Raw genomic sequence first — 27,737 nt, forward strand, 5'->3', positions numbered from 1 at the left:
GGTTTAATTAGTTCTAAGTTCTAGGCGACTGATGACCTCAGAAGTTTGAACCATTTGAACTTCATCGGGAATTTCACGATGGATCTTCTTCATTGTACCAACTAATGACGTTTCCTCTTCTTTGAGTTTCTTAGCAAACTGAAGGAACATAAAGAAGTTCTCCGTCGTCACATTTCTTCCTTGTTTTGCAAATGGCTCCATGAGATACAGAAAGATTAATCTCCAAGTGGTTACTTCTCCATACGTGTGTCCTCTATGATGGACATTGGGAAATATATATATATATATATATATATATATATATATATATATATATACTTTGTAGTCACATCGACAGCCAATCAGAATTTGAGGCCATATTTGTCTGGTTTGTTGGACACGAAATGAGTGAACCTGCATCTTCTTTTGCTTGGTAGCAGATACTCGTTAATGGTTATATTTTCTCTAGAGCCCTAAGACGAGTACTGTTGTCAATGAAGTGAATTAAGCTACAAGGGCGAAGTTTCTGGCTACCAGGCTTCCGGTTCGAGTTGATTTTTCATAAACACGGAGAAATCTGAGAAGATATTGAAATCTGCCCTTGGCATAATGTGCTTGATGAATGTAAGCCCCTGAGAGTGCGACCAGAGGTCATCCGCAGGCATACCTTTTGTACAAATACATAGCTTTTGTACAATTGACACACCGAACTTATATGATGGCTATCAGTTTCTCCAGTTCTTCAAGTGACACAGTCCAGTTCTTCGTTTACTCGCTAGAAAGCGTAAGCAGTGGGACCCCCTGTCTCTTTCACAATGTTCACAGCCGACCTTCTTCCAGAAGATGAAAAATTGGAATTCTCCCACACGGTTTCACCCCTAGCGACCATCTATGTGGAGGCTTCCAAGTGCGCCTACTGTGACGAATGAGGTGATGATTAGCATACATCAGCATGTGAATCCTCTTCCACTAATCGCTCCTCGTTCACAATGTCTTCAACTTCACTGGTCTCAGGTACATAATCATCTTCAAAAGTGATATCAGTTTCCGATTGAACATCGGAATTCTCTAAGAGGCGTAACAATTCTTCATCAGAAAGTCTACGCTGACGATACACGTTCGAAACCGTGCTGAATGACATGATATATTCTGTGGGTGATTGGAATCTACACCTGTCAAGTTGCTAAAAGTAGCAGCAACTACTTTGCATGACTGCTGGCTGTTATCGCTACATTGTTGGATAATTTGCATATATTCAGAAGAGAAATTACCGTGGGATCAAATTGACCCTTTCCGCCATTCTCGGTGTATCGATTGAAATGTTTAAGAAACTATAAATATTTTCTAATTCAAATAATTATCGTAAAGAGGAGAAAAAATTTGGACAAGTCATATGATTTCATTAACGCAGTAAATAAATTGGGTATGACAATGAAGGGAAACACTATGATATGACTTCCGCCACTCTAGTGATAACAAATGCTCTATCATCCTGCCATTTTTCCTTGTCAGTCTTTTCCATACATTCCTTTCCACGAGATATCTTAGACGAAATAGTGATTTCTACTAATAGCATCAATGTTGCCAAGAGTAGTCAATTTCTGGTTGGAGAATTTCGACAGACAGCCCTGGACTTGGAACCATCTAATCTTAAACTGCGGTACAGGTACGTCGATGACAAGTGTGTCGTACGGAGCCAAGGTGATAAACAGCTAGGTGACTTATTGAGACTGTCACCATTCCAACAACAAATTTACTGTGGAAATAGTACAGGATCAATAAGTACCCTTTACAGAAGTGTTGCTTACAAGGAAGAGCAAAAAACTGGCACGCAGTAAGTATCGAAAGCACACATATCCATAGGCCAATAGCTCTACATAAAAAGTAATGCAAGTCGAAGCAATAGGAGAAATTAGCTGTGGCCTAGCGCATGCTGTTCCACACAGATCACGTAATAAAATTCGTCGCCTTGTAGGTTATTCCTATGGAAAAGAACTATCATTGTTCATGGAAGCCACCGAAATTCATAAATACAAGCACAGCTTTAAGAACCAAGAAGAAACCCTGAAGAGGAATCGAGCCTAGATTCCCGTAATGCTGCGAACGTCCAACAGAGGAGCTATAGCTATGATAACAAGGGAAATACCTTCAACCCCCGCCCTCCCACCATCCCACCTCCGGGTGGATATCAGTTACTTCCAACTGCATGCTCGACTCCAGTCCGCCACTAACAACAGGGCGTTAACCTCTGTGAATGTCAGGAACTATACGTACCGCCGAAAAGTCCAAATTATCAAAACAAATAGGGCCGAAGGTCCCGAGAAGAAAGGTAACAGGCAGTATGTCATTATGTAGCAACAACATTCTCTACAATATGGTATACGAGTTAAGGTTCATGCAAAACGGCCAATTTTCCACATGTGTCGAAGGAATTGCCATTTTTACCTTGAAGCAGACGTTGTTTTCCAAGCGAACAACTGTCAAGGCAATATTACAAGCCGACAAAAGGGCTTGTCCACCCAGAGACTTGTCCACCCAGAGATCATCGACTTTCATGGAAAGCCAATTTGATGGTACGGAACCATTCGTCTCCGTGGTGTAGTTTACCATTGAACTACTTCACAAAGGGAAAGTCATTATCATCTCAGGCTCGTCTTAAGATTACTCAAAGACAACGTTACCAGAACAGCTGCTGCTTCGAATCAACACTACCGTAGTGTGAATGAATGCTGCAGAGACAAATATCCAGTTCATACGACAAGTCTTATAACACGCACTGCGGCAGGCACACTGCCTGCGTCTCTCTCTATGTGGTGTACGATGGAAGGGTTGGGTTGGGTTGTTTTTGGGGTGAAGACCAGACAGCGAGGTCATCGGTCTCATCGGATTAGGGAAGGATGAGGAGGAAGTCACCCGTGCCTTTTGATAGGAACCATCCCGCCATTTTCCTGGAGCGATTTAGGGAAATCACGGGAAATCTAAATCAGGATGATCGGACGCGGTATTGAACCGTCGTCCTCTAGAATGCGAGTCCAGTGTGCTAACCATTCGCCACCTCGCTCGGTACACTGCCTACCAAAGGACTTAGTCGCACAGCTCAAGTGCAGCGTGTCACCGTTATTCTCCTCCTCCTTTTCAACCCCCCACCCCACAAGCCATTTCAATGGAGTTTTTTCAGGGATCTTTACAATAATTTTGGGCAAATTCGCAGGACGGAGAAAACCGTCACACCTAGGCGCTTTGACACAAAATCTACAGTAGTGATAATACAATGCGACAAAGTCACCACACATGATAATGAGAACCTGATGAATAGACTAGATAAAATAATCATAACAAAAGACCACTAAACGACATTCCCAAAGAAATGAAAGGAAAGCCGCAACATTTTTGATTTCATTTCGATCTTAGCATACTCTGAAAGATCATTCCAAGATGTGGACTGTGTAAGGGGGAATTGTAGGACTCACCGCTGGTTCAGCAGACACCATAAGAGCGTAGTTTATAAGATTGTATTCTGGGCTGAGTGTTTGTATAAATTAATTACCTGTAGTCATTTCATTTTTAAGGTGTTCCAATCTACTTCTACTTCTGATAATAACATTATATGCCAATTACCCTGTGTTTTACACCAACATAGAATTCACTTGCTTCATCCGCATACCCAATTATGCTTTAATGTATTCTCACCATTTTCCTGTTATCGGTAGGTACTTTGTGCAGTTGTGAGAAATCCTTCGGCGTGTAAATGTTTGCAACCACTGTCTGTGAGCATGTATAATACTTTCCAGATTATAGCGTCGTTTCTTTACTTTATAACCACAGAGAACTAAGCACTTTCAGAACGTTTTCTTGACAAATTTAATACAGTTTCCTCCAAATCCTGAGAAACAGTAAACGTTAATTTAATCTTATTATTATCACCCTAGACAAAGTTCTCGCAGTGATTTCTTTTCGTTGCCGTATCGTAAGTAGGAGAAAAACTACAATTCTATTCAGCATGGCAGTGCTTATGAATGTGTTGCATACGTACCTTGCATGTAAATGCTTGTAGCTTATGTATGAGAGGATGGAATACAGGAAAGTCATGTTAGCATATCAGTAACACACATTGTATTCTTTACTCTGTGCGCATTAAACAATTGAATTGGCCCTCTTCTTATCAAAAAATTCACCAAGAAATCAATTCATACAAACAGTTGTTCATATCATCAATGATACGACATTTTCAAATATGTTTGCACCGACAGTAGTAATACATGGAATGAAATTAGAATATCGAGAACTTGGTCTTGTGTAAAAACCTGTAGACCCTTAAAACGCTGTATATATATTTTTCGTTTTTTATCCATTATTAGACAGTATATTTCTTCTCTAGAAAGCTCACCAGAAAAAAATATTATGGATTAAAATTTTTATATCTCCAAGACAACCACAATAAATCAATCTCGAATCATCAACACGGGAAATAAAGTTTTAGTCCGAACTGAAAACACATTCTCGTACGAACAACGATAGTTTTTAGAATTCAGTGCCCTTTACCAATCTCTGGGCGTTAGAAAACGGGTCTGAACGCCTGGACGAACACATTTACACTTCTAGAAGTACGCGATTCTCTTAAAATATAATAAATAAATTCTGTCATTGATAGGAAGTCACAAACTGAACACTTTCGTTTGGTGTCTTTCGCAGCATTGCTTCCAGAAAGCAAGTCAAATGGGACTCTGTTTTGAGAGTAGCACCAGATTCCAAGCGGAGTGTACTGCTGGCTGGAGGTACAGTACAGGTCACGTGCTGGACGCCTGGCGAGAACGCGCACCATTGCATGCACAGCGTCCTCCGTGGTCAGCCACTCTCGTGGGGTCGGACTCAGACGTCGTCGATGGCCGCAGAACTGCTGGCGACTGAGGCACTCGGGTGATATGTGTCCGCAACAAGACCAGCGGTTGTGACCTCACCTGGCGGCGCGCAGGGCTGCCAACAGCGTGGCCAGGGCTACCACCAGCAGCAGCGGGGCGGAGGTGGCGGGCGGTGTCGGCACACAGTGGCTCAGGTGCAGCTCCGCTAGGCTTTCTCCTGGAACATACGGGACTCCCCTCAAAGGTGGCCTGGCCATCGGCTGAACTACTCACATATGACTAAATCTCTGTAACAGCTTTGTACACCGGCCACAAACTGCACAAACTGGTCTTTAAAGTGTTGCATCTGAGCTGTTCGACACTATGGATCGACTTAATAGCACCTCTGAGATTATGCAAGCAGATATCATCGTAGCACTATCTCTAAATATGTGGCACCACTTCCCTCCACAGGACTGCAGTGTTTACGGATTCAACAGAGAGGAGAAAACAATTCAGCAATCAGGTCTGAGTAGGGAAGGGAATAATGAATCGAGCAAAATTTTTCAGATAACCATTACTCGCAAAAGTACTGCTGTGGGTGATACATGCTTTCCGTGTTTTGCAAAAGATTTTGCTCTGTGTCACTATACGCCTGTCATCGGGCTCTTGGGTTTGGCTGGTCTTAAGAGGGTGCTGTCATTTAGTTTGCAGGGGAGTCAGGAGAGGTAGCTGTAAGTGGTCAGGATGTGTTCGGAGGCAGTTCACGGACAGCAGACCTGGCTGCTCAAGGAACGTCCGCGTGTGTGGTGCAGGCTGCTTTCTGGTGGGCAAGCTGTGAGCCCGGCCTGTAGTGATCACTTGGATCAGTCGGTTGCTGTCAGAGCTCAATGCAGAAGCAGTTGGGCGTATTGAGGAATAGGGCTTCATAGTGGTGATGCGGGGTGTTCCTCACGGAACTGCCTACGGGGTTGAGCCCGTGTGAGCTGCAGCGCTCTCCTATTGAGACATTTGTGCCGCCGATCCGCCTTCCCTGGGTTTTGTTTCCCCACCTGCTGGTTGCTAGCTTTTACTGGTGAGTTGCCTTTTTGAATCCTACTAGTTCGGAAGATTGTCCTCCGGTGCCGACCATTAGTGGGGACCGTTAAAGCTCGCTACCTGCAGCGTACTGTTTACCGCCGTATCAAGCTGGTATACCTTTTTGTTTGGTTTGGCTTCACTGTCCTCGGTTTTTTTAGTCCCTCCAAAGCGTTACGTTCTACGGAGTTCTTTGTTTATGAATTAACAGTTGGTATCTGTAATTCAGAAACTTTTGCCTTTGCATTGAGCAAGATCTTTTGAAAAATTTTTATTCGCCTTGTATGGGTGGCTCAGTGCAATTTTTCCCTGTTGCGAATATTTGATTTAAAGTTAGGTTTCCTTTTAAGCTTGTGTTAGCTGCTATGTTAAAGTTAAGCATGAAGTTTTGCTCGTGTGAGCAGTTTATTTAAGTTTAAAATTTTAAAATATACACTCCATTGCCTGCTTCAGTTTAAGCTTAATACGTTAAACCTCAAGTTGGTTTGCTTTAAAGAGCGGTCGCTTCAAGCCGAGTTTAAACTCTGATTACCTAGTTCACACTAAACTTGATGGTTAAGGAAGGCAAAGCTACAAGTAATGGTATAGTGTACGAGGGTCACTCCAAAAGAAATGCACACTATTTCTGTAAAAATGCTGTGTACATTCTGCATGTGTGAAAGTTCTGCAGTGTGTTGATAAATCCTTCCCGCTTGTTCTCAAACTTAGTTCAACCTGTTCCCGTGAGTGGCACCGTCACAGCATGTCTTGAAGTTGGCTGCTACACTTGACATTCGTCCGAAGCAACGTGCTGTCATAGGATTCCTGTGCTGTGAAAACGAGACATTGAGGAACATCCACAAGAGGTTGAAAAATGTGTGTGGAGATGCTGCTGTCGATCGCAGTACAGTTAGTGGGTGGGCAAGCAGGTTACGTGATGAAAGCGGGCACGGCAATATTGAGGACTGTCCTCACAGCAGCAGGCCTGCTACTGCACACACTCCAGACAATGTGCAGAGAGTTAACGAATTGGTGACTGCTGACAGACGCATCACAGTGAACGAATTGTCACTCTATGTTGCGATAGGGGAAGGAAGTGTCAGCAGAATACCGAAAGTGTTGGCGTTAAAAAGGTTTGTGCCAGGTGGGCTCCCAGGATGTTGACAGTGGCTCACAAAGAAACAAGAAAAACGGTATGCAGCGAACTTTTGGAACAGTGCGAGAATGGTGCAGATGAATTTCTTGGAAGAATTGTGACACGTGATGAAACATGACTCCATCAGTTTTCATCAGAGACGAAGAGGCAATCAATGGAGTGGCATAATGCAAATTCACCCAAGGAAATAAAAGAATTCGAAACCACACCTTCTTCTGTAAAATTTATGGCTACGGGGCTTTTCGATTCCGAAGGACTCTTGTTTATGGACATAATGCGAAGTGGAACCACCATAAATTCTGATGCATATGTGACGACACTGAAGAAACTTTAAGTTCAACTGAGTCCTGTTCGACCACATCTACAAAAGCAGGATGTTTTGCTGTTGCACGACCACATATCAGTCAAAAAACCATGGGAGCGATCACAAAACTCTGATAGACGACACTGAAACACCCGTCTTACAGTCCTCACTTGGCTCCATGTGACTATCATCTCTTTGGGAAACTGAAAGACTCTCTTCGTGGAAGAAGGTTTGAAGATGATTACTCCCTTGTGCACGCTGCCAAACAGTGGCTCCAACAGGTTGGTCCAGAATTTTACAGTGTTGGTATACAGGCGCTGGTTCCAAGATGGCGTAAGGTAGTTGAGAGGGATGGAAATTAGGTGGAGAAATGAAAATTTTGTTCTTAAAGGATGTATCCACACACTGTAAAACTTTCAAACATGTGGAATAAAAGATGTATTTAAAAAAATAGTGTACATTTCCTTTGGAGTGACCCTCGTATTAATAGCAATTTATTGTGTTTAGACGAGCTTAATCTATTTTTGTGATACTGCCGAAAGCTACTACACGCATTGTGTCCTGTCTAGACTCATTTAGCCTCCGAGTGCCTCTTGATAACGTCATGTATTGTTCCTGAGGCATCAAGATTTAACACTGTAAGGAAAAATCTTTCGTCTAAAATGGTTCAAATGGCTCTGAGCACTATGGAATTTAACAACTTAGGTCATCATTCCCGTAGAACTTAGAACTACTTAAACCTAAGTAACTTAAGGACATCACACGCATCCCGGCCCGAGGCAGGAGTCGAACCTGCGACCGTAGCGGTAGCGCGGTTCCAGCCTGAAGCGCCTAGAACCGCTCGGCCACACCAGCCTGCTGACATCAGCAGTTTGGTCACATAAGATCTTACCACAAATTTATTTTTCTTTAGGGCAGTGCACCGCACTACAATGTTGATCGTTGCACGATGAGGGAGGACATCAGACAGAATAACCCTTTCAGATTCTGATGAGTTAAACGGCTAAGGATGTGTCTTTGCACTTTGTCTTCATAGGAGAGGTGTGGCGCCATACTGTGGAATGCCGTTTTGTTTCTGGTTGTATGGATAAACCCATGTTTCATTTTTCTCTGCCTCGTGATAGCTGGGTGTTGTGTGGTGTCCTTAGGTTAGTTAGGTTTAAGTAGTTCTAAGTTCTAGGGGACTTATGACCACAGCAGTTGAGTCCCATAGTGCTCAGAGCCATTTGAACCATGTTTCATTGCCTGTGACGATGGTCGAAAAAAATTGCCGCGGTCAGCCTCCTAACGCGCAAGCATTTCCGCACAGATGATCCTTGGTGGGTCTTTATGGTATTTTGTTAGGTGGTGAGGATCCCAGAAGATGCACATATTTGAGTATCCCAAGTGGTGGACGAGTGTGTCGGTATTACCAACAAAGCCGTCCCATTGTGGTGTTGTGGTCACCTCGAAAGAGAGTGTACATACCTTCTAGCATTTCAGGGAACGCAATTGTGGGCTGCCGACGGTCACGCTGGAGAGAGAACAGGTTTGCCCAACCCAGTTGTGATAGGGAGACGCCTCTCCCTACGACTCGCCGTGCTTTTTTTAACTTTCATGTTTTCGTAGACATTCTGCAAGCACCTATGAATATCTGCATGGCTCGGGTTTTCCGCCAAAGGACGCTCAGTGGCTATTCTCTGGTTGTAAGGCACCTCCGTTACAAACTACGTTTCGAACACCACATATAGCGCTGGCATGTATCAGAAGTCCACGAAACTCTACGTGGTGAATCGGAAATATTCCACTACATACCAGACTAAAGCCGCAGTTTTCAACTGAAAGTTGCCGAGAAAGAAAATGTGTAGAATCACTTACTGAGCGCTCCTCGTAATTACGAGCGTCGCCATAGTTTCGTACCGAACGAGATGGCGCAGTGGTTAGCAGACTGGACTCGCATTCGGGAGGACGATTGTTCAAATCTGCGCCCGGCCATCGAGGTTTAGGTTTCTCGTGATTTCCCTGAATTGTCTCAAGCAAATGCCGGGACTCTTCCTTCGGAAGCACACGGCCGATTTACATCCCATTGCTCCTAACTTTCGAATTGGTGGTCCATCTCTAATGACATCGATGTCGGCGGGGTGTTAAACCCTATAGGCCTTTCATAGTTTCGTGCGTCGAGCTGTTGAGTTCATTGTTGAAACTGAGCAGGGTGAAGCAGCAGTTAAGATATGGCCTTTCTAATACCCAGTTTGATATCCCTAAACCGCTTAATCCAAATTAAAAATGGCTTTGAAAAGGACGTTGACTATATGCTTCCCTATCCAGTCCAATAAGTTTTCGTGATATGTCTCTATACTCATCGGGGGCGTGGCGTTAAACCCTGATACACGTATTTTTTTTCTTTCTACTTCCAGAAACCTGAGTTAAAAGTAAAACCGCAAAATGCCGATAAACTCTAATCACATGCATGGAAATGCAGATGAGAATGTGGATACTGACCAAAAAGGAAAAAAAATTGTGTTTCCATGATACAAGCAGACTGCTGATTAACGTTTCCTCTGTCTTCTGGATAACTCAGTAACATCTCCAGATTCTGATATCTCAAGATTTGGTTATGAGCTGCAGGGTGAATAGATTTCAATATTCTGCACAAAAGATTGGGAAATATTAAAAAGCCGAGTTTCTGTGTGAAACTGGTGAATCAGAAGACAGAAAAGTGCAGTCTGAAGTTTGATTTCGAACAGATTATTTAAGTATCGTTTAATTTTCTGTTTCTTACCAGTTACTATAGCGAAAACCTGGTTAGTAATGTCGGGTACTGTGCACCTTCCCAGCTCTATGAGTACAGCAAAGAGTACCACTGTAAAAATGCCTGTCGACTATGTCGTTCATGTTCTTTAGTATTGTATAGGATAACTAAAATAGTTTCTAACATGCAGGTGCTCTTTATCACACACCGCTGTGGATTCAGTCTTATGGTAAGTTTAATGTCCCACGAACAATAAGGTTAAATTCTCTGAGCGTAAAGAAATGAATGACATCTTTTCTAAAAAAAAGTCTTCGATTTACGACGTGCATGCCGTACTGGTTGGTTGATTTGGGGGAGGGAACCAAACAGCGAGATCATCGGTCCCATCGGATGAGGGAAAGATGGGGAAGAAAATCAGCCGTTCCCTGTTAAAGAAGCATCCCGGCACTTGCCTGAAATCACGGAAATCACAGAAAACCTAAATCAGGATGGCCGGACGTGGGCTTGAATCGTCGTCCTTCCGAGTGCGAGTCCAGTGTGTCACCCACTGCACCACTTCGCTCTGTACCGGACATTTGTCTTAGTCTGTCAGGTCAAAACATGTTTTTATGCAGTTGAGGATTTTCTGTATCTTACAGATAGATTTACAAATAAGATATGAGTTTGTTATCCACAGAATCTGAGATAAGAAAGTGTGGATAATAATGAGAAGAATAAACGACAGAGTGTTAGAACATTCGTTAAGATATTAGGGAACATCCTCCACGGTACTGGGCGCACTTCTAGAGGGTAAAATCTGTAAGAGAAGACAGAGATTGGAATACACCGAAAAAAAGTTGAGGACATATAAATGTTTCCCTAAGATGAAGAGGTTGGCACAAGAGAGGAATTCGTTGCGAGCCGCCTGAAATCAGTCAAAAGGCTCGAATAAAACTAATATAGCTCCCACTATGAAATTTTGTTTAACATCTGTTGTCTAGAAGATACACATTCAGGTTCAATAGAGTGTCAGACACTATCACAAATATCGATCAACGGAAACAAATTTTCTAAACAACGTACTAAAATCAGATGATTACGTTTGACATTGTTAGAAACAATGTGTGTAAGATATTGCTTTCTGTTGTACATCCATTCACTTCACCATTTATCCGAACTACAATACCGGTTCATAAGCGGAAGTTTCTCTTCAGGAAATTATTATACTTCAAACAGTTACAACAACGTCTATCATGTTTATTTCTATAACAGCTATATCTTACAAAATTTCATAAACGTCATCATCATTACTCACTTTTGAAGTGTCCGGCTCAAGCCCGTTCTTTACTGATTCACATCGTGGCGTAATTTTATAAGCAGCTCTTCCTGTTGTAAGTGAATATCCACCGACGCTCTCTATCCTAATCTTCCATGTTCTTAAATTTGGATCGAATAGCCTCTATGGCTGATGGATTTTAGATTGTTAGTCTGTCTTCCAGATTCAGATACTTAATGGACCTCAGCTTTTATTTGCGCAGTTCCTCTCAGACTCATTAATTCTAATAGGGAATCCCCTCTTAACGATTTAAAACTTTTTCTTCATTAACTCTTCGATGTCCTCCTGGTAATTCGCGGATGGCGCAATGTCGTCCATTCACCTCTTTTACATTTTCATTTCATTAGCTGCAGATCTGCGGTAGAAATGTTTTTCGAGGTACTTTTATTCCATGTGCTCCTATTCTGATTAGTATTACTATGTACCAAAGCAACTTAATTTATGCATTTTACAATCTCAATAATTACTACTATCTATCTCTAATGGCGGCATTCCCTTTGATTTTTAGTAATTTTGTGTTATGTTTCTCTCAAGTTCTAATTCACATAAGGTACATACATTCATATGATAATTATTTGGTAATCAGCATACATTCAAACTATAAAACGAAATTCCCGGAAAATTACGTGTGACACCGACATTTCTATTCGAAACCTTTTATGTTCATATGAGAACTCATTTTACACAACTCTCTATCTTACGTTGAATTTGACAAAAATAATTATTCAGTGCGTTATTTCAGCATGTGTTGTGTTGCGTTGTGTTATCCGCCTTCGTTGCATTCATCTTGAATGCACTGATGTTTGGCTTGAGTGCAGCGAATGGGTTCTAGTATTACCCAATAAGGTCACAAAGTTTACATCTTGCACAGGACTTCGATACAAAAGTTGAACGGATCGGAAAGCTGCGTCACCACACCATGGATTGCCGCTTTGTTTCCGATTCAAAGCGATTAACCTATGTTTCGATGTTCGACAAAAGTTGCCACATTCAGCATCGTAACGGACTAGCAGCTCCACACAGACGGTCCTTCGTTGATCTTTATGGTCTTTTGCTGGGCAGCGAGCAAACCAACGGCACACAGCTTTGCGTTACCACAACTGGTAGAAGAGTGTATCAGTCCCATCAACAGAGACGCCCAGTGGAGCAGCGAGGTGTTTCTGATCTGTAGACCATCTCCAATGAGAATGTCCGCACGTTCCAACATTACAGAAGTCACAGTTGTGTGCAGTTGGCAGGCACGTTGGGAATCGGACAAGTTTGCGCGACCTTGTTGCGGTGTTTGCAGACACGTCGTTCAGTGATTCACCGGGATTTTGTTCACTAGCAAGTCTCTGGAGACATTCTACAAGTGCCTATGAATATCGGCGATGCTCTGGTTTTCTGTAAAAAAAGACTGATTGACAACTCCCTTTTGGGAACGCATCTCCGTCAGACGCCATTTTGAAGGCTACGTGAAACTATAGGCTCTGTACAGGGGATATTCCACGATGACCTCCAGGAAGTTCCGCATTCCTTCAACCGAAACTGGTAGAAAAAAACGTTGCACTGCTTATTGAACGTCCCTCGTATCTATCTGCCAGCAGCTGCGTATACCATCATTGCATTGTACTGGAAGCAAAGTCGGCTATAATACCTGTGGCTCAAAGGCGAGGTGCGTAGGATTTCGCTGCCAGTCAGTTGACATAAAAGTTTTCTGAGCATGGTACCGTGTCATAATATAAAAAAACTATAGTGGAGGAATCAGCTGTTCGGCAACGATTGCAGTGGCATTATTCAGTGTCTATAGCTTTGGTTTTCAATAATGGTACGGTGCGATACCTAGAAATCTTCTAGGTGTGATGCTATATTGTCTTTCAAAATGTTGAGTCAAAGATGGCCTAAAGCCACCAAGAGATTGCATTTGTGACGCACAGCTAGAGCTAGGCCGCTGTTGGGTCTGGAATTTGTATGGCAGAACTCTATTTGATTGATTTTTTTCTGTTTGTGCTGTTGCTTTTCTTTATCTTGCTTGTTACCGTGTGCATCTAACTGATGTCTTACTGTTGACTGGGGCTGTCTGTTTGTATTTACTGTCTAGTGTTCACTTAGGGTGTAGGCCATTTTTCGCAGCTTTGTATGATTAGTTACCATACTATGATCCTTTGTTTGTTATTCTTCCATCGCCTGTTGCTGAGAATACTGTTATTTCCACTTTATTGTAATGTACTTGGTCACAGACGCTACGTTATTGATACCTTGTGCTGTTGTCGTAGGTTAGTGATTTATTAGTTCGGTATATTTATCCGTATACCCTTTCGCAAAGCTGCTTAATGCCAATGGAGTTAGTATTTGATGATGTATTACCATTCAGATGTCTAGTGCCATTTGATAAACTTAGTGGTGATTCTTTCTTTATTCCTTCTCCTTTACGCGCTCCGAGTTATTATACGGTTTAAAAAAAATTATTTACACGTGGTCAGTGGTTTATGCCTACACAACCCACAGCGACATTCAACTCCCAACGTCTCCTGAGTCACAGTTTCATGAGCCTGTCTTGATATCCTACCAAAATCCATTATTTTAAAATTTCTTATTTCTTTTCTATAGTTCCTTGCATGGCTTCTGTTTCTCTGTAGCTGTCACTGCTTCACTTGTTACTCTATCTATTCCAGCTATTCCTATCTTGCTTATTTGACGTTTTACTTCGCAAGTCTGCAGCCTACTCACCTTCATTTATTCAATAAGCATACGTGATTACTGGAGCATAGTATGCACGGTATAACACTAGTTTGCTTTTTGCTACTACATCCGTCGCCCTGAATAAGCTTCTTAGCCTCTGCAAAATTTCGTTGTGTTTGCATTTTCCTTTCACTAATCTGCTTATAATTACTCGCACTGTTGAATCACGCTCGCCAGGGAATGGAAATTTTCCTCTTTCTTTAGTAATTGCTATCTGATACTTAGAGGTATTGACATTATCTTATTCCTAGTGATCGGTACGGAGATTCTGACGTACTATTTGTCATATCAATTGATTTATTTAATTAAAAAAACATTTTACAGGAAGACATGGGTGTATTATCTGGTACTGCAGACAAGGGAAACACAAGTCATTATTTCGCATCATTTGACATACTAATATACGTATCTGACTATATTGTCCATGTAGTATTATATACTTCAGAAGCATACACGAATAAAACGAGCATTATCATGTTTAAAAGACTCTCTATTGTACAAGTCGTATTATGATATTACTTAACACTCTCACAGAACTGGCGATAATCAAATATCACTCAACTACAAAAGACTGTATTGTCTTGTTGTGTATACATACATACCAACCAAACACAGCTGTCAACACACGCGTCTGAACGCATGTATTCCTTAAACATATGTTACAATGTTTGCATCTGTTGTGATTTGACAGAATATAATGTCCACTGGTATATCATCCCACATACGCAGCCCTTTACAAACAGTCGAATCCTCGTGACTAATGCTTGATTTACGTTCCAAAATGTGTTCACTACATACATTATCAATTACAAATTATAAATATAACGAACTTCATTACTGCTAAAGGACGTTACACATTCTTTTCCCTAGCATATTGCTAAAGTGCGCCCAGAAATGACCATATGGCAATTCTGTCTTTTTTTTTTACACGTTGACTAGTCGTTCATCTGTGAAAGTGTTTATTTATTATATTTCCTCTTAATTTGACAGAAAGTTATCTCATTGCTTTAAATTCAATTTATTCAATCCAATGAATAATGTTGCTGATTCCGAAGGAGCTTTGCTACCCCCGGTGTTCTGTTATTAGATTCGTTGATGCCGATGAAGTCTTCTCGGACTCCCATCTAGATTACTGCGTTGACATTCTGCGACGTTCCGATGAGTGTTACATCATCTTCCCACAAAGTGTCGAGATTGCGCTGGCGTCCCATACGTAAACCTGAGTGGTGGCCGTCTCTCTGCATTCCATCACACATGCGTGGGATTTATGGACCTATGTTGGGGGCGAGGAACGCCGTTCTATTCTCGGTGCATTCAGGCCTGAATATGGAAATGAAATTTATTCAACACATCACTACAAACATGTGGACCCGGGCAATGCCGGGTTTTGGAACTGGTATATAAATGGGATTTCAGCGCAATCTTGACGCATTACCAGACGATAATGAGACTAATACTCATCGAAACATCGCGGCTGGCAGCTCAAGAAGATTTCATCAGCAGCATACGTCGGCTAAGGCTACGTTCATTCCTCCTTGTCTTAAATATTCTTACAGTCTGACAAAAGCACGATCCGTTTTTTAAGTTAAATAAATCCGAAATTGTATAACTGGAACGTCAGAATATCCGTACTGATATTTGTATACAGTGGAGTCACAACAGGTAACTTAACACTCGTTTTCATATTAACCTCACAATTCTTTGCTTTACATTTCGGTAAACACTGTCTCACGGCTCCCTCCCATACATTTAGCCTTACTTGGAGCTTTCCTCTCCCAGTTTTCTTACCCCTTAAATCATCCATTCATTGTGTTTGACTAGTGAATAGACTACATTATTTGAAACATTACTCGCTTTTGGGTACCCGGAGGTTTGCTTATTCCGACAAGATATAATGTGGAGTCAGCTTTACAAAAGAAAAGTCGAGACAATGCCACCTAAATCGGGATACCGTGGACCCATGATGCGTATCGTTCCACCACTCACTAACCCGAGGCGGGTACTCACCGTTGAGGATGTGCACCGCGACGGTAGCGAACTCGGTGGTGGAGATGGAGCAGGTGTAGTTGCCGCTGTCCGCCTTGTCGACGCGGGCCACAGACAGCGAGCTGTTGGCGCCTTCATTGGTCAGGTCCGTGCGCACGCTGTGACAGCACATAGCATACGGAGTCCATTATGGATGCAGCTACCTGCTGCCTTTACTTAACTTAACACTTACAGTAGAAGGACAGTGCTACTACCACATTCAAAATGCTGGTCACTTCAGACGTGAGTTCAGTCAGTCTCAAGGCTTTACATTATGGAGAGATGGAAAACACGTATATACTTATTATTTATTTACCCTGATAAGACATAACATTATGACTACTGCGCACCGTAAGGCTGAATACCCACTGATGGTGATGGGAGCACGAGACGACGTAAACAAAGAATGTAAGTGGGGCAGTGACGCGCAGGAAATCACGCTAGCGACGATACGGGCAGCAAACGATACACTCGACTGACATAAGCGTCTTTGACAAAGGGATGATTGTTATCGCCTCCGGCCTCTGTCCGGACATCTCGGTTCATGTGATAATACCGTGAACATCAATGGAAAGGACAGTGACACCGCGAATAGGCGACAAGGTTTTGGGCGTCCGTGCCACGTCACAGCACAGCCTACCCGCTGTGTAAAGGTCTGACCACTGAGAACAATTATTGTGCAACCACAACTATTGTTTCTGAAACTATCGTTACGAAGTAGAGGACCCCTACGTGTTCCTGTCACCAATTAAGATAGCGGTGGGCACAGGAACACCGACAGTGTATTGTGTGGATCAATGTTACAAGTTACCTGATCGGATCACGTTCCTTGTTACACAAGACCGTCCACCATGTCTGGAATGCCATAATATTGGAGAATCACTGCACGGTACGTGCATCGCACCACAAATCAAGGCCGGTGGTAGCTGACTTATCTTACAAAGGACATTAATCTGAGCTGTAAGTTTTGAGGCACGATGATAACATTATTGCCAACCGCTTGCATCCCTTCATATTTCACGTCTTCGAAGCGGCGTGACATTTTCCACCAGGATAACTGTATCTCAAGGCTAAATTCGTGTTACATGTTAGTGACCGCCCGTGGATCTTTTGAGATCTGATGTCATATACTTCCAGAACCAGAGCAAGGTTTTGTCGAACCCAATCCTAGCTGAATCGCTGCTGTACTGAGTTGCAAAAGAGGACCAGCACACTTTTAAGCACATCATTTTCTTGAGTCCGTAACATCAATGCGCTAAGCATAGAACAATTTGCTCCGTCACACCCTTGCAAATAGTCTTACCGAGAATCCGAGAAAATTCTGCTCATACGCGAAATCACGAGATGAGTCGAAGCCTTCCATCCAGTCATTCGTCGACCAGACACGGGTGGCAATGGAAGACAGCAAAAGGAAAGATAAAGTTTTAAATTTCACCTTTAGAAAATCATTCATGCAGAAGATTCGTACAAGCATATCATCATTTGACTGTTGTACAGACTCCATCGTGCAGCCCATAGAAATCGGAATGAACAGCATAGGGAAGCAATTGGAAGAGCTGAAAACAAATAAGTCGCCAGGCCCTGATGGAATCTCAGTTTCATTTTACAGAGAGTACTGGGGGTGGTGGCACTAGCCTCTTCCTTTCCTTCCATTTATCGTGAATCTCTCTGTCAGTCCCAAGCGACTGGAAGGAAACGCAAGTGACTCCCGTATATAAGAAAGTTAAAGAAACTGACCCGAATATTGCTACAGAATTCTTGAACACACTCTGAGTTCAAAAATTGTAGATTTTCTTGAGGCATTCCACAATCAAGCAGCCGGCCGATTTGGTCAAGCGGTTCTAGGCGCTTCAGTCTGGAACCGCGTGACCGCTACGGTCTCAGGTTCGAATCCTGCCTCGAGCACGGATGTGTGTGATGTCCTTAGGTTAGTTACGTTTAAGTAGATCTAAGTTCTAGAAGACTGATGGCCGCAGATGTTAAGTCCCATAGTTCTCAGAACCATTTGAACCATTTCAACAACAATCAAGCAGGGATTTAGTAATAATCGCTCGTGCGAGACTCAGCTTGCCCTTTTCTCACGCGGCATTCTGTAAACCATGGCTGAAGGGCAGCAGGCAGATACCATATTCCTTTTTTTCGGAAAGCGCTTGAAACGGTGCCCACTGCAGAATGTTGACAAAGGTCCGAGCTTACGGGTCAGGTTCCCTGATATATGAAGTATAGAAACCAGTACCTTGTCCTCGACGGCGAGAGTTCGTCAGAGACAACCGTATCGTCAGGAGTTCCCAAGGGAAACGTTATAGGACCGCTTTTATTCTCTGTATAAAAAAATGACTTCACTGCCAGGGTGTTTGCTGGTGATACGGTGATGTACAGTCTTAGACAATAAAACTGACCGCCGGCCGGCCGCCACAGATACTAAGTCCTTCATTTAAGGTGGCCAATAAAACTGACCGCCCCTGACAACTCTAAGTCCGGCCATATGCACAATCTGGCAACACTGTAAGATGCGGAAGTGTTAGGAGGAAGTGTTATCTACTTTCGAGACGTTGTCGGACCATGTGAGCCCGTGGTCTAGTGGCTGCCGGCACGGTAGCTCAGCGTGTTCGGTCAGAGGGTTACGTGCCCTCTGAAATAAAAAAAAACTGAGTTAATCCATCATCAACGAACTTAGAAGGATGTCTCACGACGTCCGCCCCGAGCAGATGCAACGAACAAAAGCGAACAAAATGAGATTTAAAAAAAAAAGTGGCAAGCGTCGTGCGTTCTAAGCTTATAGTCGCCTGTTCGCGTCACACCGTTTTTTTTTTTTTTTTTTTTTTACCACAGTCGGTCTAAAGTTATGAGTCTGATTGAACATCGAAGATAATTCACTTAACATTCTATCCACCAGCAATAACAAGTATTCCAGAAACAATTCCGCAGGACAGCTCGTGGCTGCGTCGCGATCATAACAGCTTACGCTCGAGCGTTTTCTCGCGCTGCAGCGGCTACCGGCCACCGGCCAGACGCCACCCGCCGCATGAAATCCGGCGCCGCCCAGGTGAACGCGGCGCGGCGCTGTCAGTGTATGTATCAACTGTCATTTTCGAATTTGAAGTTCTGGTTATCATCTTGCAGTTAAGCATTGGATTTTGCTTACTTGAAAATCATGAACTACAGTTAAGCATTGTAAAATTGAGTCGCAAGTGGAAATAGGTATTTTCAAGACGAAAATACTCTTAAAGCTACTCTGGTATAATGATATCGTTGGAACCAGTTGGTTTCTACTAGCGTAGAATTTGTAAACAACTTTAGCATTATCAGATGGTTTTAGATATCGTGAAAGAAAATTCTTTTGCTGATTAATTTCTCTTTGATGATTACTGTTGCGTTTAGTAAACTAATGGAAAATCCAATTAAAATATTCACTGTACTAATACAAATTAAATTCAGCTTACTACAGAAACATTACGACGGCAGACTATCTTAGTAAAGCATTAAGTATCTGTAAGACGATTGAGCCTATTTTAACACGAATTAGTAGGAGATTACCGACTTTTGACTTCGAAAAGATCTGTATTTACTGCATTTCCTGTATCATCCGCCATTATTATGAAATGTGGCATTTCATAGATATAATTATGTATTCACAACAACAGAAAATACCGTAAAGTTTTCGCTCTGACACTAAGTGTCACTGAAAGTAGCAAGGCGCGTTATCTTACGATTGCCTTATTGCGTTTGTATCTGCCTGCCTGTAGCTCTGCTACAAAATAATTAAAAATCTGGCTTTCAGCGAATCTCGAAAGGCGAACGAAAGCAAAAAAAAAAATGGTTCAAATGGCTCTGAGCACTATGGGACTTAACAACTTAGGTCATCAGTCCCCTAGAACTTAGAACTACTTAAACATAACTAACCTAAGGACATCACACACATCCATGCCCGAGGCAGGATTCGAACCTGCGACCGTAGCAGTCCCGCGGTTCCGGACTGAAGCACCTAGAACCGCAAGGCCACCGCGGCCGGCACGAACGAAAGAAGCTTGCACCTGGTAGCCAAACATGTTTCTTGGGAACAGGCTACTTCCGGAACAGGCTACTTCCTAAAGTGGGAAGACATTCTTTTGTGGTTGAATTGTTGGCAAATGTCAGTCAGACGTGTGCCGTTGGTCTAAGCGTTTCGGTGTGTTGAATTTGTACCAATGTTTTTTCTACAGGTTTTGTTGTCCCAAAAAGAGAGTTGAAGTCTCCCATTAGTATTTTCACGTCTTCTTGGTGAATTTTGCTCATAGTATTTTCGAGTGTGTTCCACAATTTTTCAACATTTTCGGTGTTTTCCTTATTTTCGATGTTGGTGGGGGGATGTGCATTTATGAGTGTATGTTTTTTTATAGGGGCTCTGAATGAGCATAGTCATAACTCGATTGTTGATGGGTGTGATTTCTTCGACACAGTTGTTGATAAATCTGTGTTCGAGAAATGCAATGCCGAAGGTTGGTGCGAGTTTCGCTACCTTTTGTTGTATTTTGAAGATGCCTTGGTTTTCGTAATGCAAGTTTTCATCGTCAATTAATCGTGGTTCTGGAAGAGCAAGGATGAGAATTTTTTGGCGCACGATTTCTTTTGTGAGATTATTTAAGTTTCTTGTTTGGATCAATGTATCGATGTTTAGTTATCAAATGAATGTATTCTGCTTGTAGGGAAATTTACCAGAGATCTTAGATAATCTCTGCCGTGCTAACCTGGACTCCCCAGATTTCGAAAATCCAACTGCCGCCTATCGGTGGCCAGGTTTTGTACCACCTGGGGTAAAGTTACCTTTGCTTGCATAGTTCATGTTTTCTTGTGTTTCATTGGTTTGGCCTGGGTGATACCAGGACCGGACAGGACCAGAGGGTGTTGAAGCCTTTGGAAGCAAATATTTTCAGCCAAGCTCATTGAGCTAACAGACGGTGACGAGAGTAGCGGTGATTTTCACTCAGATGTTTCTGGATTTTGGGTTCAACGGATTGAGTAGCCGTTCGGGAGTGTGTTAGTATTTGGTTCACCACAAGTATTTGATTTCCTCGGTACCACCAATATGGGGGAGGGTTTCCCCTATCGGTTACACGGGATTTTTATTATTATTATTATTGTCATTATGTCATCAGCAAATCCGATATGGTGTATCTTCCCTCCACTGAAATAGATGTGTATTGTTCGATTCAGTATTTCCATCACATAAATATGGGTTATAATTACGTTACATTGCTGCTAGTAGACATATTTCTCACTTTTTCTTAGACAGTTGCTAGCTGTTACTCCATCATACGAATTTATGTGCGCAGCACTGTGCAATACAGACGTTCAAATTATCCGATTTCTGTAATTTCATTTCGATACAAGATCGTCCTAATCGGATTCAGCCAGTCAGTCTCAATGTGACTATCCGACTACGACTCTCATCATATGATAGACTGGATGAACCACATTCTTAATCGGACTGTTGAATCTAGATCACTTATCGATGACAGGGAATGAATTCTTAAACACTGTGGAAAATAATAATCCAATATAATTATTACAAATACGTTATTTAATTATAAATATATGAACTAAGAACATAACAATGTATTTACAGGAGCAGAGACCCATCCATCATAGTAGAGCAGTGCGAGATTGGTTTCAGGGCCAAGAGAGGATAAAGCTGTTACCGTTTGTTCCACGATCACCGAACATCAACCAGATAGAGAATATGTGGGCAGAGGTAACAAGGTCATTGCCATGTGTCCCTACAAATGCAAGCGACCTTTGGACGAATATAGAAAACGTATGGTGGGAAGTAAACCATCACGCTACACTGTCGACGACTACATGAAATCAATTCCCCTACGCCCTCGAGAAATCTTACGTAATGATCGTGGGTGGGTTGTTTATAAAAGTATACTCGTCCGCAAAGCCCATGTGGACAATTATCTGATAATCGGTCAAGCTTTGCTTTGTCGCAGCTCTTTAGCATAAATCAAGTCCATTTACTTTCAGTCCCCTCCTTACAATTCTTGCAGTGCAAGGTAATTGAAAAATCTCATCCACTCGACGCCAACTGAGGAACTGACTGGTGCATGTGTTGTTCAACACACAGTAGTTGTCACCCTCACTGGAATAAATGACTGTTTGTGTGTAGGTGTGTGTGTGTTTTCGTGTTAACTCACGATGTTAATCAATACCATTAACATTAGAGATACAACCAACAATAAATATTGCGTCAAATATGACTGTAAACTATTTTAATGCGATGGGAAGCTACAAACAGAATTTTTACCCATCCCACGTCCTGCGTATTACGTTAAGTAAGATGTATTAAGTCCATAGTATCGTTAGCAGAGACAGTGCGCTCTTGTTGTCGGGGTCGCGACAATTGCAGCGATTAGCAGTGCCCAATGCCACCACGATTTGTTTATGTTGGCTGAGCGTGGACACTGCAGCAGACGCTTCGCCCTAAACAGAAAGAAATCACCTTGGCTCTGACTGCAGTGGGCGGATATCACTGCCTGCGTGTTCTTATAGTAACCAACGTGAGACTCAACTCAAAGGTGCCATGGAGCAATTGCAACGGGTATCATGTCATTAGTCATCAGAATATTAACCAGTGATGAAACGTCCACTCTATTTGAATCCCAAGACAATAGGAACCTTCTCACAAAGGAATGTGAGGTGATATCAAAATTTATCCAACATCCAAAAATTAACTGCAGGGCTTTCATGTATGCAGTAATAGCACACAAGGAAATATTATGTCTTGGAAGCGTATATTTCATTTCCTCTTCTCATATTAACGCCCTTGTTTTAATATGAAATGAGAAAATAAACACGAAAAACTTAAGTTCTTGAGAAGAATATAAGTCATTTCCTCTTCACATATCACAACTTTTGTTTTGTTATGAAGTAAAAAAAATAAACAGTTTAGACTTCTGAAGCATAATATGACACCAGATTCTTATCGTAGGCTCTATCGGATACGCCAAAAGCAGGGAGCTGTCCATTCTTTTGTCCAACAGTCAGTTTCCTTTCATGTATTTATTACTCCCGCTAGGAGATTCTTATTTATGGACTTGTGGGCATCAAGTTCTTCAGCAGAACAAACCTTATGTTATTGTGCTAATTACGGTATGGAAAAAACGCAACAAAGACGAGTTCCGCTAGAGCAGTGAGGATATTTGCACAAGTGTGTATTCAGCAGTGACTGCCAGCTGCCACAACACTTCACAGAATCCTTGCGGCAGGCAACAAGACTGTGCGTGCACCTCAGACTTCATTCAGTGAGACGTCAGGAGATGGATGAAAACGTCAAATTAACGTCGCTTTGCCGGCCGCGGTGGTCTCGTGGTTCTAGGCGCACAGTCCAGAACCTTGCGACAGCTACGGTCGCAGGTTCTAATCCTGCCTCGGTCATGGATGTGTGTGATGTCCTTAGGTCAGTTAGGTTTAAGTAGTTCTAAGTTCTAGGGGACTGATAACCACAGCAGTTGAGTCCCATAGTGCTCAGAGCCAACGTCACTTTCCGAGTCGTATTCAATCCAGAATCAGGTGTTATTAAGGTAGTTGAGCGTTCTAGCAATTCCACTTTTATCATTCCCATATGAGTATGTCGATAGCCAAAAGAACCCATTAGTTTGAAACTATCGGGAACTGCTTTATATGAAACTGCAAGAACTTGAGACAACACGTGGACTCTTCTCTTCAGTGGGTGACCTATTACTGCTATTTAGCATTCTCTCCGTCCTAGTCGTAATGCAAATGGAACTTCAGAGGCGCTTTCCGCTATTCTTGACAAACATCAGTAACCTGTAATCACTGAGAGTCACAACTGCGTGATGATAATGGTTCAGGTTGCCAGTAGTTGTGGTGGTGTCAAACTCCTTACAGTAACGTTAATGGTGGCGCACATAATTTAGCGCTGACTACCTACTTAAGTAAAGATAGTGTTGTGGCGCCATCGCTTGTCTTTATTTGGCCTCAGCTTGAGTAATCCGATTCAACGAACATAGTACTCCAATCGCGGTCTCCTAATGCAGTATGACTGCAGAGATTATCGTGCGGGTATTACATTAATTCTGCAATTAAATGCTTAACAAATCTTACCCTCAGCTATGCAGTTGGAATGACTCATTACACAGGTACTCCATGATGCACTTGGTTCAGTGATCAGTTCGCTGCAATCCTGCTTGTACTGTTCGTAAATACTCGTATACTTCAGAAATGGTTCAAATGGCTCTGAGCACAGTGGGACTTAACTTCTGAGGTTATCAGCCCGCTAGAACTTAGAACTACTTAAACCTAACTAGCCTAAGGACCTCACACACACCATGTCCGAGACAGGATTCGAACCTGCGACCGTATTGGTCGCGCGGTACCAGATTGTAGCGGCTGGAACCGCTCGGCCACCCCGGCCGGCATACTTGTACACTGACCATTCGTTATTGTAATAAATATGAACTACAATCTAATTCGCATATATATGACATCGGCTAGCCTTGGCACAAAGTAATCACTAAGGGTTGGATGCCGTTGAAGTCCTGCTACATTGATGGCATGACAAATGTTCACAAATCACCTCTATTGCCTCAAAAAACAATTGCATCTTAAATATCGAAGGACCGACGACCACACTGTCACAGCGCGTTGAAATAGAGCAATGGCGGCAGATGAAAATTTGTGACCGACTGGACTTCGAACCCAGACCTCCTGCTTACTAGACAGACGTCCTAATCACTGCACTATTATTATTTTTTTAAATGTTTGAGAAGACTCTCAGCACTAGGTAGGCGAAGGCAGAGAGGGCAGGGGTCGAAGATCCGGTCCTGTCATGGTCCTTCAACAAGGTTCGGATGACATTCCGCTCCCAGTTGTTACTGGCCATGCGCTTGGGTTTCGCCCTTAACCACAGTCGGAGTTGGAGACTCTCTTCAGTTACATCTAACCAGTGCGCATCTATTGCACTATTATAAGAACCGAGATGCAGTATTTTGGTGTTAAAATTTTGTAAAATTGTGGTGAGAACTTATGAGACCAAGCTTCTTAGGTCATCGGTCCCTAAGCTTACATATTACTTAATGTAACTTAAACTAGCTTACGCTATGGACAACACACACACCCATGCCGGAGGGAGGATTCGAACCTCCGACGGTGGACACTATGACGACACAGCAGTCAACCTCTCTGCAGCACCTTTCTACACACGCTCCTCGTCAGACGCGAATTCCCATTTTTGCCGCATACCACATGCGCGGTACCCCCCGGTCATTGTTCCACTAGCTTGCGTCCACACTGTATTCCCGTGAGGGTCGGACGATGTCGTGCGTCTACCCCCGGAAAACTTTCGATGACCCGTGGAGACCCAAGTAATTATACAGGATGTTTCAGGAGGAATAGTAAATATTCTAGGAGATGGTAGTATAGACAAATTGTTGAAATAATGACATATAACATGCTTCCAATTTTTATTGAACATACAGATAGCTGGGTTCAATGCATTTTCGTTTCGTATGTTGATCCTTACAGGACCCAGTTGTCTACACTTCCTTGAAAATGAGCTTCCAGCGTCATTGGAAGAGGTTCATTTGGCTACAAGAGTTCGTATGTTCCTCCTGCATGACGGGGTTCCTGCACATTCCAGTCGTCAGGTGACACATTATCCAAACCTAACATTTCCTGGAAGATGGATCATGAGATATGGGCACTTTTCTTGGCCTTCAAGGTCCCCGAAACTTATCTCTTTCGATTTTTGCCTGCGAGGATGGTTAAAGGCGAAGTATACAAAGACAAATTAAACCCAAGAGCCGATTTGATCGTTCGAATTATAAATAGTGCAGCCCTCATAAAAGAACGCAAAGATGACCTACACGTGTTGTTATCAAGAGAAGTCAAATGTGCATTGAAGTTGGTGAGGTAATTTTTGAAAATCAACTTTGAATGCCCTCGTTGCCTTTGCTTTGAGTTTGTTAGGGTTACGTACTAACAGCTGTATCTCTGTACACAATAAAAAGTGGACGCATTTATATGGAATTTTTTCATGCAATTCGTCTGTACTACCTCCTGCTGAAATATCTAATATTCCTCCTGAAACACTCTGTTTATGGATATATGTGTGGTGTCTGTTCTTTCATACATGTCCGAAAGAAAATGCTTCATGGCATTCTGCAACGACCTTCCATCTAGTTGCAGGGGCTGATTGAGATTTCAGAGCTGCTTGGCTGTCTGAATAAAAGTAGATGCTACGATTTTTGTAGGGTCTACTCTAATTCTCCTCCGTGCACATGCTGATAAAAGTTGTCATGTAATACTGTGGCCAACTTCCCTAAAGAGATTCTAGGTAGTACACCAGACCCGGTACTTTCATCTGTTTTCGACCTGTCAGTAAACCACTATATTATGTCTCCTGAACGGTGTAGTTTATCGTTCTTCCACTGCTCCCTTCTTCCAACTGTTACATGGCAAAGTTTATTGAAACAGCTAGAGGTTATTATATAGTTAGTCGGCACTTCCCCAGCCATCTCCATACTGATTTGGGATTCCGTATTTTCTAACTATATCCAATTATTTACAATTTTTAGCCTTTATGTCCCTGCTGCGGCCTCCATTTTAAGCCAAAGGTGTAAGGCGGGCATGTCTAGCCTAATATCCAAGAGTGGATGTCCTGCTAATTCCGTCTGTTTGTGAAAGCAGGCCAGTCTCTGCACTTTGCCAGACTTCCTAGCAGCCACCTTCTGTTCGACTTTGTTCGTATTATATGACAACAAATTATCATTGGCATTTTTGCAGAGGTGTATATCCAGTACGTACTGGGTTTAGACCCCAGTTTACCCTACAACAGCTTCTAGTGCTTATAAGATTTTCTTTCGCATTGGAATGTATTCCTTATGTGAGGTGTTCATAATAGTTTTCCATCCAGTGCTACCTCTAGATAGACTACAACCCTCTCTAAAGTTTCATCGAGAAACATAATTTTTCAGTATATGTGCTGGACAAGCTTCCCCATAAATAATACTACACCAATTTTCGTGCGGCTTGTCTTTAAATACTTTTTCACAATGTTCAGTGCACATAGGTTTAACAATACTATCAAATTTTCTAAGTCTTACTGTGAATAAATCGTCTACTTATTCTTTTCAAGAGTTGTCTCTCGCATTCAGCTCATCTATGAGTTCATTCACCACTAGTTTCTTCATCTCTAACCATTTACTCGAAGGTCGTATTACTAGAACCCCCTCGACATCCAGGAAGATACAGAGAGCATCCAGAAAGGGTAGTGCTTTTTCCACCTTCCCGACAAGTTGGTGAAGTGTTACCTCACATGATTTGCTTCTTAAGTGCAGTATTATGAAAATGTGGCAGTTCATAGATAAAATTACGTATTCACAACAACAAAAAAGTATGTCGGCAGAAAATAAAAGTGGCATTATGAATTTGGCAGTACCGTGAGGTTTTTCGCTTTGACACTAAGGGTTACTAAAAGTAGCAAGACGAATTTTGCTAGAGCGTTGTCTTATCATTCCCTCATTGAATCTGTATCTGCCTTCTTGTAGTTCTGCTGCAAAAGAATTAAAAATCTTGCATTCAGCGAGTCTCGAAAGGCGAACAAAGGCAGC

General features: G+C 42.4%; 1 protein-coding gene across 1 annotated transcript in view; it reads right to left on the reverse strand.

Annotated features, from left to right (window-relative positions):
* Positions 1-4,378: 4,378 nt before the first annotated feature.
* LOC126199632 (uncharacterized) overlaps positions 4,379-27,737 on the reverse strand; it is a gene marked incomplete at its 5' end in the record, with an annotated part of 112,249 nt that continues 88,890 nt past the window's right edge. Inside the window, 2 exons of the mRNA XM_049936558.1 lie at positions 4,379-5,055; positions 16,108-16,244. Of these exons, the coding sequence (XP_049792515.1) occupies positions 4,934-5,055; positions 16,108-16,244 (259 nt within the window). The remainder of the gene's footprint in view (positions 5,056-16,107; positions 16,245-27,737) is intronic.

This window comes from Schistocerca nitens, chromosome 8 (genome assembly GCF_023898315.1).
Source record: "Schistocerca nitens isolate TAMUIC-IGC-003100 chromosome 8, iqSchNite1.1, whole genome shotgun sequence".
NCBI lineage: Eukaryota > Metazoa > Arthropoda > Insecta > Orthoptera > Acrididae > Schistocerca > Schistocerca nitens.